The sequence below is a fragment of the Chrysochloris asiatica genome, unplaced genomic scaffold (assembly GCF_000296735.1).
Source record: "Chrysochloris asiatica unplaced genomic scaffold, ChrAsi1.0 scaffold00226, whole genome shotgun sequence".
Lineage (NCBI taxonomy): Eukaryota > Metazoa > Chordata > Mammalia > Afrosoricida > Chrysochloridae > Chrysochloris > Chrysochloris asiatica.
Window position 1 is genome coordinate 2,420,299 of NW_006408744.1, and position 15,579 is coordinate 2,435,877.

General features: G+C 37.7%; 1 protein-coding gene across 1 annotated transcript in view; it reads left to right on the plus strand.

Annotated features, from left to right (window-relative positions):
- Nucleotides 1–15,579, plus strand: part of USP6NL (USP6 N-terminal like) — a 76,897-nt gene that overhangs the window by 31,376 nt on the left and 29,942 nt on the right. Inside the window, exons 6-7 of the mRNA XM_006873169.1 lie at nucleotides 6,425–6,532; nucleotides 12,225–12,334. Coding sequence (XP_006873231.1) covers nucleotides 6,425–6,532; nucleotides 12,225–12,334 — 218 coding nt within the window. The remainder of the gene's footprint in view (nucleotides 1–6,424; nucleotides 6,533–12,224; nucleotides 12,335–15,579) is intronic.

Below are 15,579 nucleotides of genomic sequence, written 5' to 3' on the forward strand. Positions count from 1 at the left end.
TCCCTATTTACCCTGTGTACAGAGGGGATAGCATTGATACTTGATGTGAAGACTCTTTCCCTTTGTTGGTATTTAGAGTTACTACCTCCATGAATATAGGTCAAGTTCATCAAATTGTAGCAATTTACCCTCATTTCCTTTATCAAAATTTGTTTCGTTTTATTTTTCTATCTTCCTCTAGTTGAGTTCTGATTATCAACCATCGAGGCTAGATCAAATGGATACTATCTGCAACTTTGGGGTGTTCTTGCCATTTCTTTTTTATTATAAAAGGGTTACATTCATATATGTATGTTAGTATATATTAAATTACTTCAAATTTGGAGTCTTTATGTCATATGTTACAGAAAACTAATTTCAAATTGGTTTTAACAATTAGAGGATCTATTGGATGATCTGGAGGCAAAAGGGACTTCAGGGGTGATTAAGTTCAGTTGCTCAGTTATCTTGCATAAAGGTGTGTTCCTTCAATCTCTCTGCTCTGCCTTAGGCTGTGTCCGATTTACCTTCAGGTTGGCTCCCCTTTGGGGTCTTAATGGTTGCATTAGTTCCAGGATACACTGATCAGAGGAGAGAAAGGACTGGCCTTGGATAGTTTGCCAGCCTCCTCTTCCATAAGTTTCTACCAAGCCTCAGTTTAAATGTTTATAACCTGCATTTGTGTACAGTTTTAAGCCAATTTAACACTTGCTCACACTCATCCATATCACCACCAATCATATCTGGAAAGTCTTTATTGATTATGAAGCTATCAAGTTCGTGGAGATTCATGTTTTCCAAAAATCTAATTTTTGCTTAGAAGCTCAAGTGTTATTGGCGGCAACAAATATTGCCAATTGAGAAAATGCCTACAAAATCCCCAAATCTGAATACCCCAAGTTGAGTAGTTAGTCATTGTTTCAAGAAACAATGGCATTTTCACGAGGAAAAAAAATAGTTGGTTCATAATCACGTCAAAATATTTCCTAAGTGCTTTTTCTCCAGGCAGCCATCGTGCTTCAGATGCATCACAAGTACTTCATGTCTAGTTCACGTTTTCCCCTATCAATATGGCCTGTCTCCAAGGGTTGAGTGTTAATAAAAACAATCTTGACTGGCTCATTAAGGTTATTCTTAAGTGAAATTGGTCTTTTTTTGTTTTTAACTGTGAGTGAAGACTAGAATAACTTCTAGTACAGTCCTAGGGCTGCCTGGATTTTCACTAAGGGGCCATCGTTTTACCACCATTGCTTGTCTTCCATCACCAGAGGAAGGGAACAGTGAAAAAGGCAAGTAACATTGTAGTATTAGTATGAAAATAGTTTTGACCCCATGGACCATGTTTTGAGAACTTCTGGTAGCTAAGCCTCAATTTCCTCATGTGTAAAATGGAGGTAATAGTATCCATTTCAAAAGGATCAAGATTTAATGCATACAAAGCACTTAGCGTATAGCAGGCATTCAGTGAATACTAACTATTGCTATTCTTTTTTTTAAAAGAAGATTGGACATTGTAAAAATTTTAAAGGGAAGAAAAGAAATCATTCATAGCCCTTACCAGCAAAACACAACTGTTAAAAATTTTGCCTGCTATTCTCATGCCTTTTTCTATATAATATCTTCTCCTACTTGTGTAGATGTCAATTATTGTATGTCACCAAGAATTCCAGGGAACAGCAGCTCCTTGCATTTTAATAGTTATTCTATTGAAGCAGTATTGCCTAATGGTTAAGAGACAGATAATTGGAGCCACACTTTGCTTCAAACCCAAGCTCTGCCACTCAACTAGCTTTGCAGCCTTAGTGAATGTATTAAGCTTTTTTTGTCTGCCTTAGATTGCTGTCTGTAAAATGGGGGTAATAATAGTACCTCCCTCATGTTATTGTTGTTGTTGTGAAGTACTGTCGAGTCAGTTCCGACCCATAGTGACCCTGTATAGGGTTTCCTAGGAGTAGCTGGTGGGCTTGAACTGCTGACCTTGCAGTTCAAACGGCTTTGCAGTCTGGTGCATTAACCCACAGCGCCACACCAGGACTCCATACCTACCCCATAAGACTGTTTAATGTAGAAAAAGCACATAGAATAGTGCCTAACAACCATTAAGCAATCAGTAGATATTACTTATTAATGCATGAGATAAAGGTTCTTTCGGTAAATAGATTTGGAAAAATTAGAGCTGAAAAGGTAAGCAGGGTTACTTTACTATAGGAGTCCTATGAATTTTTAAGAGTGCCTTAAATCACATTAAACTTATTTACCATGAAAATCTTTTTGTCATACAGCTGGGTATCTAAAAGGGCTAATGTCAGTATCTTTTTGAGCATCCTAAATTTCTTTAAAGCGTGTCAAGCTTTTATTATTTTATTTTCACAAGGAGTAAGTTCATTTGTTGTTTTTTTAAACTTTTATCGGCTGTCTATTTTAACATTAGGTTTAAAGCTCACGATGGTTGTTAAAGGAATCAGTTCACATCAGAATACTGGTTACAACACCTGTGCTCTTGTTTAATATTATGCTGTCTCAGATTGGTCTAAAGTTGACAACTACTTTTACCTTAGGAAAAGATTGCTCAAGTGGTAATTACAGGATAAATTGTGATGCCTTGCACACCTACACTTTAATCTCACATTCAGTCTAATAAGATATTTGTGGAATTATGGCTTTATGTTCTTCTCTCGTGTACATATATCTGTGAAAGTATGTAAGCCTCTAAAAATGAGCAATTCTACTAGGCTATTATGCTGACAGCAACTCTGGCTAATGCAGTTCCTATTAAGAGTGATTTTAACAGAACTATTTCTTTGATGTATAATTTTAAAGCACTATACCACAACTATAATGCTAGCATCATTTGGTGATGTATATGGTCCAATTTGGTGTGAAACAGAATGCATCGTCTGAAAGAATTACTGCTTTCAATTTATACCTAGTTTAAATTGCAATGAAGTAAAAAAAAGTAGCACATATTTTCATATTTTTCTTCTCTTTCAAAGTGTAGATGTGTTTTCGCCACAGATTCCCTACTTACATAGTAATAGTACAAGGTCCTGGTGTGGGGCTCTAAGGTCATCACTGGACCACAAGGTCAGTGTGAACCAAAAAACCAGCAGTTCAAACCCACCAGCTGCTCCTTGGAAACCTTATACAGGGTCGCTCTCAGTCGTAATCAACTTGACAACACCTAACAACAACAATACAGAGAAACGTCTAAAAAAGATCTTGAAGTAAAAATATAGCTCCAATAGAGCAAAGATTTGAATTTCTTGAAAACAAGCTCTGATGAACTAGTTCCATTAAGGTTGTTTGTGTGGCCTGTTTGTTCTCACAGTGACTACCCACCTGTGTGTAGTCATGCTGTCTTTTACAGACATGTTGTATTAAATCAAGTCTGCTCTGTTTCAGTGGAGATCACTATGATTTTAAGTAGTCATGTTTCATGTTAGAATCGTGTCTAAGTTATGTCACAGTGGTGGAGTACCGACTGCAGATACACATTAAAAAAAAAATCATATTACTTAATGGACCTTTGAGACCATATTAGCCAATATTTTATTTTACCGGTGGAAAAAGGGAGGCATATTATTTATAAATAAATTGGCCAGATCCACCCTTTGGCTAATGGCAAACGAGGGATCTTTGTCCAAACTCTGCTAATGCTATGAAATCAATGTTGGCTCATAGCAACCCCATGTGACTCAGTAGAACTGTCCCAAAGGGTTTTCCTGGGACACCTTTGTGTCCTTTCCTATGTATACCTTTGCAGGAGCAGATCCCTAGGAGCTAGTCCGTCTCTCACAGAGCTATCGGGTAGGTTTGAACCACAAGCCTTTGAGCTTGCAGCCAACCACAGCTCTACAGCTATTACATAGCTTTCCCTTTTGGTATTTGTAAATCAGAGGTCAGAAGAAAATGGTAATAGAGCTCTGGCTGTGAATTTTTTAGGTTCCAGATGAAAGAAACTAGTGCCTATTTGAAGGCAGAGTAGAAGGAGTCAATACAGCAGTTACGATTACGTCAACTGAGGAGATGTAAGAATCATTATTCGCAGCAGGAGAGTGAACTTTGTATGTATCATACACTTGGAGTTTTGAAAGTCTCACAAAATTGTGACAAATTTGTCTGGTTCACTCAAAGCTCTTATAAGTAATCAATAATGTTACTTATAACATGGACTGGCACATTTATTACTATTTTAAAATCACTAAGGTTAGAAAAAAAGCACTGAAAACATTACATTATTTGTTAACATTTTTTAATTGAGGGATTTTTAAATTTATCTGAAATAAACTGTTTGATTTTATTACCAAATGAACAAAGATACTTGGGAAGAAAAGGTAGATGTCAGTCAGTCTTGTTTTGGGCCTCCTAAAAAGTATATATCAGTGTCCATAAATGTATTTATAAAAGAACTTGAATGATTCTTTTTAAGTGGTACTATTAACTGTTGTTGTTAAGTGCCATCGGGTCAGTTCCAACCCATAGCAACCCTGTATAGGGTTTCCGAGAAACGACTGGTGAGCTTGAATCACCAACCTTGCAGTTCAAGACATTAATATATAAGAAGTTCTTATCATGGTTGTTAAGACTATAGACTTTGGAGTCAGACAGCCTGGATTTGAATCCTTTCACCACGGCTGAGTAGTTGTATGACTTCGAGCTACTTACTTAACCTTACTACATCTTATTTTTTTTTCATCTCTACAATGCAGATGATAATAGTAATACCTCCCTCTATAGGGGTGTTACAAGAAATAAAGTACATAGCAGGTGTTTTATATAACATAATGTCATAATACGTAATCAGAAAATGCTGGTGTAACCACTGTTAACATTATTTTAACTATTTAATTCATCATTATACTCACCCTTGTCCCCAACCACATTTATCTTTTCTGGCAAATTCCTGTGTATCGTTCAATATTGAGTTTACTGTCATTTCCTCTAAAGGAAATCTTCCCTCTTTCGTGCAGAAGTAGTTCCTCTCTGCTTCCATTATAGTAATGTTGTTGTTAAGGGCCATGGAGTCGATTCTGACCCATAGCAACCATGTATAGGGTTTCCAAGGAGCAGCTGGTGAGCTTGAACTACTGACCTTGTAGTTCAAACAACTTTATAGTCTGATGCATTAGCCCCACAGTGCCATAGTGGTTACGAATTGGGTTGCTAACCTCAAGGTCGGCAGTTCAAAACTACCAGCTGTTCCACAGGAGAAAGATGAGGCTTTCAGCTCCTGTAAAGATTTACAGTCTCTGAAACCCTATATAAGGTTGCTATGAGTTAGAACCAACTCCACAGCACTTAACAACAACAACAACAAGAGAGTCTGGTGTGGCATTATTGGATAAGCACTGGACTGCTAACTGCAAGTCGATGGTTTAAACCAGGCACTCCTTGACACTGGATGGAGCTCTGGTATTGTAGTGGTTACGAGTCAGGCTACTAATCTCACGGTCCGCAGTTTGAAACTACCAGCGGTTCCACGGAGAAAGATGAGGCTTTCAGCTCCCATAAAGACTTTCAGTCTCAGAAACCCTATATAAGGTTGCTATGAGTTGGAACCGACTCCATGGCATTTCATAGCAACCGCAGCAAAATAATACATTATTTTAATTTATATATGATGTATATTTATTATATATAACAACACCTTGGGTTCCAGATGCATTCTTTATAGATCCTAAGTTTAGATATATCGTATTTTATAACATTATGATTATTGCTTTCTACTCTTGGGTTTATTTTAATTTTGTTCTCCTCCCATTATTTTAATAAGTTAAATTGGGCAGAAAAATAGACACTACATATGCCATGGTCATTATAATTCATTTTATAAAATGTAGAATCAGGAGGAGAAAGAGGAAAGAAAAGACTGACTACTGCTTGAGACGAAATTAACTTAGTTAAAAATAGACGTTACAGAAAAGCGCTTGCTAAGTTCCCGGAGAGCCCGGAGAGAAGGTGGTAGGAAAGAGATGAGGCGTTACTTAGCATTATGTACACTCTATGAGGATGCTTTTGGCCCAAGGCAACAATTTTGCTCTACAGAGTATCTTTTAGGTATACAGGGAAAAAGGAAGAAAAGTGTGCAACAAGTGAATTATATTACAGGGAGTATGGAAATCAGGTACTTACAACTTGGGGAGTGCCTGTACTGTAAAAAAAAAAAAGGCACAGACTGTGTTCCTGCTATTTAAAGTAGCACCTTCTTAATGGTATGAAAAAGCTAGGCATATTTAACATTTTCTTACTTGGTTATTCTGTCTCTTCAGTGTATGCTCGGAAGAATGGAGACAGCATGATCCAAATGTACCATGCCAAAATGTGTTAGTTACGTATCAGTAGTACTTTGAAAATAAGTGACAAGTTTACTGATTAATTTGATTTAAAGCCCTAGTGTAAGCTTTTGTGAGTTTGTAACCTTGTATTTTATTTTCCTTTTAATAAGTTTCATAGGAGAATTTACAAAGGCATTCCACTCCAGCTCAGAGGTGAAGTCTGGGCTTTACTTCTTGAGATCCCTAAAATGAAAGAAGAAACCAGAGACCTTTATAGTGTGAGTATCTAAGACTTAACCTCTTATTTTCAAATTTGAAAATAAGAAAAAAAAATTTTTTAATCTTTCAAAGTGATGTAACATATTCCATAGCATCATTTGGTTTATATTAAAATTAAATTACTTTGGGTTTTATAGGCCTAGTATATATTTCTTTGCTGTTTTTATTTGCTTATTGTAATTTACTTCCTAATTTTCAAACAAAATCCTTCAGTTAAAATGTTATTTTCTGTGTTAATCAGTAATTGTCAAGTGCTTCGAAATATAAGTAACTTAAAATGATCAATCGGTAGTGGGGCGTGTTTGTAAAGAAAAGTGAGTGAGACCTGATTGTAGCCACTGCTTTTCTAATGTAGTACTAATAAGTAGATGTACAGTATCAATATTAGAGCTTATGGGAAATGACAGCAGAATGCCATTTATCCAACAGCTGTCTGTATATGACTGTTTTCTTCACATATGATAAAAGAATTAGCCCTCAAGATGATTAGTGTAAACTTGTTGTTTATTATCACCCTGTAGATAAGCTTTTGACTCATTGACCACAAATACTTTTCTTAAATTAACTAGTACATGAATTTACCTCCTTGTCACACTAAGTTTTATATTCATCTTTGAAAGGCATAAGACATTTTCATAGTAGTATTAAGGACTTCTGGTGTGGCACTGCAGGGTAGGCACTAGACTGCAAACTACAAGGTTGGCATAGGTGCAATGTCTTGAAATTTCTCATTGAGGGAGACAGGATTGCATAAAACTATTTAATATCAGTTGTTATTGTCAAGTGCCATCAAGTCGGTTCTGACCCATAGTGACCCTGTATAGGATTACCAATGAGTAGTTAGTGGGTGTGAACTGCTGACCTTGTAGTTTGCAGTCTAGTGCCTATCCTGCAGTGCCACACCAGAAGTCCTTGATACTACCTGTTGTTGTTGTGAAGTGCCATCGAGTTGGTTCTGACCCATAGTAATCCTGTATAGGATTTTTGGGGAGCGGCTGGTGAACTTGAACCGTCGACCTTGCAGATCAAATGGACCTAGCAGTCCAGCACATTAGCCTGCAGTGCTACACCCAGAGTACTTACTACTAGTTGTTGTTGTGAAGTGCCATCGAGTAACACGTGAGAAATACTCTAAAAACAGTGAGGCAAATGGGCATAGTTCCGAAGTGGAAAGAAAAGAAAAGAAACTACTATTGACCTCTCTGATTCGGGAAGCCTTCACAGAATAGATGTCGGAGGTAGGCTTCATTTCTGAAAGAAAGGGAAAAAGGGGAGAAAAAAGAACTCATTTTTTAATCTGAAGCTTCATATTACTGTACAAGGGGACTTCAAAAAGTTCATGGAAAAAAGTCTTTTATTTTTTAATCCCATTTTTTTGAAATACTGTCATTTTTAACATACAGTACCTTCTTTACCTTGGAGACAGCTAACATTATTTGAGCTTATTTATGTGGATTAAGTCATTTTCTTCTTGCTACAATACCAAGAGGCAGAGTTATGATTATGATTACTGTTCTTATTTTCATTTCACAGATGAAGAAACTGAGCCCAGCAAGGTTAAGTTAACGTCCTTGAGCTTACAAATGGCAGACACAGGGCTTAAAATCCGGGTTGTCCTGGCTCCAGAACTAGTGTTTTCAGTGACTCCGTTACCCTGTTTTGTTTAGTTTTTCATTGCATCTCATTTGTATGTGTCTCTTTTGTGTCTAGCGATGTCTCACAAATGGCAGAGGCTCCGTCAGCAGTGGTTAACAACCTCATCTTCTCCAGCCTTAGCTTGGCTCAGTGATCATGTAGGCCAAACCTACAGTGAGATTACAGATTTTCATCTCCCATTTGCATCTACATTGTTTTTACTGTATTTCTGCCCGCAGGTTCATGGTTTTATTAGATTTATTTTAAAATAAGATGTTTATTTTCAATATTGTTGTAACACTCTTGGATCTTAATCTAACCTACCTCAGAGATAACAGGAATCTGTCTCCTTTCATTAAGATTTAAAGCTGCTTAACTGGGCTTTTCTTCTGTCATGAGACCTTTTCTTATGTTGGAATTTTTTGTACTCTAGAGTAACTGATACTGTAGATATGTTTAGGTATTTTTCTGTCTTCCAGTTAAATTTTAAAGCTTTTTTAAAAAAATCTTATCTTGTCAAACATGTTCTTCCTATGTTTTTATATTCAGTTTTTCAGTAACAATGATCAAAACCTCTTAATTTGTCCATTATTTTTTTCCTTAGCTATTAAATGAACAAGCAGACTTTCTGTTTTGTTTTAAGTTACAGTTTTGTAATGTCTTCTGGACCAGTTTTTATCAGAAGTAGCATACACTAATAGTATTTGGAGAATAAAATGATTCCTACTCAATACTTCAAGTATCTTTCCCATCTTTGTTATTGCTAGGTGCCATCAAGTGGCTTCTGACTCATAGCCACCATGTATAGGAGTTCCGATAAGTGGCTGGTGTGTTTTAATCATTGACCTCACAGTTAACAGCCCAGTGCTTATCCTACAATGCCATACCAGGACTCTGAAAAATAATGACTATTCGCCATGTTTTAAAAAACTGCAGAGCCTGCCCTTCTCTGAGATCTCATTTCAAAACACAATTATATGTGTATATTCACATACCACTTAGCATACACACATATAATCCAGATATACCCATACACACTTCCTTCTGTTCTTATTGTTGTTAGGTGCTACTGAATCAGTACTGACTCATAGCAGCCCTATGCACAACAGAAGGAAACACTGTTCCGTTCTGTGCCAGCCTCACAATCGTTGCTACATATGAACCCATTGCTGTTGCCACTGTGCCAGTCTAGCTCACTGAGGGTCTTCCTCTTTTTTTTAAGCTGGCCCTCCACTTTACCAAACATGATACCCTTCTCCAGGGACTGGACCTTCTTGATACTATGTCTGAAGTATGAGAGACGAAGTGTGGGCATCCTGGTTTCCAAGTAGCATTCTGGCCATACTTCTTCCAACACAGATTTGTTTGTTGTTCTGGTGGTCCGTGGTACTTTTAATATTTTCCTCCAGTGCCATAACTCAAATGCATCAATTCTTCAACAGTATTCCCTTATTCACTGTCCAACTTTCACATGCATATGAAGTTATTGAAAATACCATGACATAAGTCACAATAATAAAAACAATGTTTTTATATGTACTGGACTGCAAACCACAGCATCAGCATTTGAGCCCACCAGCAGCTCTCCGGGAGAAAGATGAGACTTTCTACTCCTGCAAAGATGTATAGCCTCAGAAACACTCTACAGGTTTATGAGTCAAAACCAACTTGCTAGCCCTTAGCAACAACAAGAGATTGATTTTTACTATAAATGCCTGTTACCTGTCAGTATATGTGGAGTCTGGTGTGGTGCTGTAGGTTAATGCACTAGACTGTAAGGTAGCAAGATCTGTGGTTCAAGCTCACCAGCCGCTCCTCGGAAACCCTATACAGGGCTGCTATGAGTCAGAACTGTCTCCATGGCACTTAACAACAACAAAATAACATATGTATATGCTAACCACAAGGTCAGTGATTCAAGTCCAACAGCCACTCCTCAAAAACCCTGTATAGGGTTTTTAAAAAGGCAAACCTCCAAGAAATAAGAAAATGGGAGAAATTAAGAGTTACCTATTTTTTAAACCAGTAAGCTCAATAAAGCTCAACTTTCAGGCTGATAGTGAAAAATTGAAGTAACATAATTGATATCTCAGAATCTCCAAAAGGCTCTCTAATTCCTAACACTAGGAAGTGGCAGTAAAGTAAAAACAGGCTATGTGGTTGAAAGCCTATTTTAAAAACAGAGTTCCCTACACCCTCACCATCACTATTAAGTTTTATTATTTGGAAAGGATAAAACAGTACCTCTGGTTGGGACATAAACTGCTTTGCTGTAGGGCTGCTGCAATGAAGGCAGAGGACTTGTATATCTTGAATCTGGGCCATTCTGACTGTTTCCTCCACTGAACTACCAGATCATTGGCAGCCAGGTGCTTGTCTTCTTGGCAGGAGGAGGGAAGAGCCTTCTCTGAGGAATTTGACTGACTAACCTAGAGAGTAAACCCACAGATACTGACATCAGGGAGCCCCGGTGAAACTGCCCAGCCAGATCACTCGAAAATGAAGACCACAGCTTGGAAGCCCCACCCCTGTATCCAGCACTTTTAGTCTGCTTTTTATGTGTCCCATTTTAAAATAGAAGCAGACAAGAAAGGATTTTACTATTCATATGAAGAAAGAAGCTAACTTGAATGACAAACTAAAACAAACAAATGGAAGAAAAGGCAACTTGTAAAAAGCACACTATAGAGCAAGAAGATGCTATTTAAAAAAAAAAAATTATCAATATCTTCAGAGAAATAGAAGTAGTATTACATCTATAAAACAAGTATAGGATACTATGAAAAAGGAACTCCCAAGAACAACAAAGAGGTTATGAATATAAAAATGATACTAAAATGAAAAGCTTATGAGGAGGGGTTGAAAATAAAAATTGAAGAACTTTCCCAGAAAGTAGACTAGAAAAACAAACAAACAAACAAAAAACCGAGATAGAAAGTAATCGAGAAAGTATAAGAAAATTAAATAAGCTAGGAGATACCACATTGTTATAACAATTCCAGAAAGAGCAAATGGGAATGGGGCAAGGAGATGAGGAAATCACAAAGGAATTGTTGGAAATAATGTCTCTGAATTGAGAGGGGAATTTTTAAGACAGAAGGGATCCATCCAACCTTGCAGATAAAGAAATAGATTCACATCACGCAAACACAGATATGTGAAGTTTTAGAGCATGGAGAGCAAGAACTCCTTGAGTCTTCTAGTGTGGAAAATAAATGATGAAAGAACAACAGATTTCATATAAAGAAACAAGAATTAGAGTGGCTAATCTGGAAACAAACAGTGCCTTTTGAGCAAAAAAATATTTACCAACTTACAATGCTAAAACAGCCAAACAGTTAAATATAAGAGTAGATATATCAAACATTCAAAGTTAAAAAAAAAAAGATCGTACATGCACCCTTTCACAGGAGCTACTGGAGGTGTGCTCCTCTATAGACAGAGAATAAACCAAGAAAGAAGAAGCTCAAAGACCCAGGAAACAGGAGACTGAACACATAAGAAAAGCAAAGGGAAGCCTAGTAGATGGAAGAGAGATTCCAGATACCAGCTGTGCAGCAGACCTAGTGGTCAGCAAAGCCACACTGAGATCTGGGCAAGGTGTCTTTCAGAAGATGAAATGGGCATCATAAAATATCTTAAAAGGTGATTTCTGCAACTTAAAGTGAGTGTGGGATTGAATTAGTGACAAGTAGGTAGAAAATAAAAATAAAAAGGCAATGTTCAGCTCCGAGAAAAAACGATTGTGCTGGAGGAAGTATCTGGCTCAGCTATGAAGAGCTTTTGCATGAGCTTAGTAGCATAAACTGCAGGAAAACAAAATTTTAAAATCTAACTACATTGACAGTATACAAGGGAAAAGGAATATGGCGACAAATAATGGGAGCTTTGGTAGGAGGGAGACTTTCTTAGGGTATCTTGTTATATTTTAATTTTTTGACCATAGAAATGATTTTCTTAAACTTAAAAAAAAAATTATTTTATTGCCGTAAACTTTCAATAACTGATTTCCATAAAAATGTACTTTTTTTTTTTTTTTTTCCTTTTCCTCTTCAGAAATTAAAACACAGAGCTCGGGGTTGTTCGCCTGATATCAGACAAATTGACCTTGATGTCAACCGCACATTTAGGGACCATATTATGTTTAGAGACAGATATGGTGTTAAGTAAGTAAAGTTTAATATTATGAAATGCAACTAGAGTTTGTAAATACTTTTTACCAAAGAAATGATTAACTTAAGCTTTCAGTGTTCAGAATGTCTTGTGTAGACTAGTATTTTTGACTTAGATACTAAAGGTTTAAGTTTTTGTAGATCATTTGAGTCCATTTTGTATGAAACTTAGGATCTGTTTTAACTGAAATGTTTTAACCTTTGACAGAGTTGGTGCTGTATAGTTAGAACAGACTCACAATATAAACTTGGACTTCTGAATATATATGGAGTATAATTTTATTAAAAGATTTAGAAAAAAGAGAGATGATGTTGCTCTTTGAGAACTGTCCAGGGATAAACATATCTATAGAATCTTGACCCCTTACATTAATGAAAGTTTTTAAAAAAGGAAATGAATGATTTTTGTTTTAACTAAGTCTAACACTACACTTTATAAACTACACGTTAGCTGCCATTGAATATATCATTGCTGTGACAGCCCTAAGGAGCTCTGGTAGCATAGTGGTTATGAATCGGGCTGCGAACCTCAAGGTCAGCAGTTCGAAACTACCATAGGAGATAGATGAGGGTTTCTGCTCCCTTAAAGATTTACAACCTCAGAAACCCTCTGCAGAGTCCTATGAGTTGAAACTGACTCACAACCACCACCACAACAGTCTTGTTGTGACGTAATAGGATAAGCACTGAACTGCAAGGTTGGTTTGAATGGCAAGGTCAGTAGTTCAAACCCACCAGTTGCTCCTGGGAAACCCTATATTTAACAACTACAACAGCATGACAGTTTAAGAATGAATGGTGCAGTTTTGCTTACCTCTGTATTAGTCAGGGTTCAGCAGAAAACAGAACTACTAAGCGATATATGACGTAGGCTTCAAAGAGTTCATAGAAAAATTGTATTATGTTTCAATTCCATTTTTCCATGAACTTTTTGATGCCCCCCACTTGTGTCAAAAGAGTTATTGCAAGAAATGTGAGAGCTATGTAGGCAGATCAGAAATCCATACGGCCGGCCATCAGGAAGGATAGGTTGGAATTCAAGAACTTGATTTGAAGCTACAATCAGCATGTAGAATTCTTTCGTCAGGGAAGGTTCAACTCTTCTCTTGTGGCCTTTAACTGATTGAATCAAACCTACCCATGTGATCTAGGATAATCTCCCCTACTTAAAGTCGGCTGATTATGGACTTTAATCACATCTAGAAAACATTTTCATAGCAACATGTAGATTAGTATTCAATTGAATAAATTGGTACTATAGTAGCGTAGTGGTTACGAATCGGGCTGCAAGCCACAAGGTCAGCAGTTCGAAACTACCAGCGGGTTCCGTGGGAGAAAGATGAGGTGGTCTGCTCCCGTAAAGATTTACAGCCTTGGAAACCCTGTGTAGGGTCGCTATGAGTCGGAACCGACTCCACGGCACACAACAACACCAATAGCTCAGCCAAGTTGACTTGCAATACTGACCATCATAATCCATCCCTTGTCAACTTGACATGCGCACACATTTTTCTAAATCATACTTAATCTCCAGTTAAAGACTATTACAGATGAGCATAAGAAATGTCACTGAATTGTACATAATGTTGAAATGACAAATTAGTTATTGCATATATGTTTACCACACACATTAGAATTACAGAGGTATACTTCTGCCTAATATTATATACTTAATCTGTTTACAACTGAAAACTTGATAATCTTTTCCCCACAAGAGGATGCAAAGTCTTTAGGTGTTACTCATTCTTCTCTATTGATGTCCTATAACTCAATAATTGTGATATAAAGTCAATTATTACTAACACGGAGTCCTGGTATGGTGCTGTGTGTTAATGCACTGGACTGCAAAGTCAGTTTGAACGCATTGTTGGCAATTCAAGCTCACCGGTCGTTCTGGTAGCATAGTGGTTACGAATCAAGCTGAGAACTGCAAGATTAGCAGTTCGAAACTACCAGCTGTTCCGTGGGAGAAAGATGAGGCTTTCTGCTCCCATAAAGATTTACAGCCTCAGAAACCCTGTACAGGGTCTCTATGAGTCAAAACTGACTCCATAGCACATAACTAACCAACCTTGGGAGAAAGATGACGCTTTCTGCTCCTATAAGGATTTATAGCCTTGGAAACCCTATACAGGGTTGCTACATGACAGAACCAACTCAATGGCCCACAACCACCACCACCACCACTATTGATGTCCTTATTTTGGTAGATAACCATGTAGGTTATAGCTGGTATTTATAACTATGTTCTTTCACTACCTTCCATATTCCCTTTGCCGTCAGCAAGTACCTCAGCTGGTTAGGGTTCTCAGTCTGATAAAATGACCTAAACTGTCATTCCTAAATGCTCTGGGCCATTCATAATCCTGCCTGAACTGGGTAGTTATAGTTTTCCTTGACTTCAGTCACAGGGCATGGGAAACACGGTGGCTCCAAGATAAGTTACAAGATAAGATAGGTACTGGACTGTGAACCACAAGGTTGGCGGTTCCAGCTCACTAGCTGCTCTGCAAGAGAAAGATGAGGTTTTCTGCTCCTGCAAAGATTTAAAGTCTTGGAAGCCCTGTGTAGAACCACAATGATTCAGAAACTGCTCGACAGTACTGAACACGAACAATCCCAGAGTGTGGTAGCACTTAAGAGAAACCCTGTGTTCTGGACATAACTCTTCTTTATGTCCATGTGTAGTAGCAACCCCATTTCCCTTGGCGTAAAGCGCATCCGTCACCTGAATCAATACAGTAACCCCCTTCTTTGTTGATTCAGACGTATGAAAAGCCTACAGTGTTCAAGTGGCAGTTTCAACTTCCAGTTTAGTGGAATCACTGTTTTGTGTCCGGTAGAAGCATTCCTCCCTTTGGATCTAGGACTTCTAGACCAACAGAGCCCTTGATCCCAAGGACAAGAAGCAGAACTCTTACTAGTGGATTGCTGAAGATCATGACTAGTGCCTCTCCCATTTCCACCCATCGTTCATCCCTGGACATCTGAAGCCTGACTATAGGCAAAACAGCACCATAGATTGGACACTGATGTAGAGCATACACAGGATCTTGGAGGACCTTGCCCAGCTCCACTGGTTATTGTCACACACGAGTGTTGTACCTGAGTCTTCACAAGGCCGTGCCACCATTCTGTTAAAAGCCAATTTCTTCTATGGTGATGATTTTAGGGTGAGGTATTTCAAGGTAAGAGGGCAACACATGTATTTTTTATATCAGAATGAATTATCTAGTCTC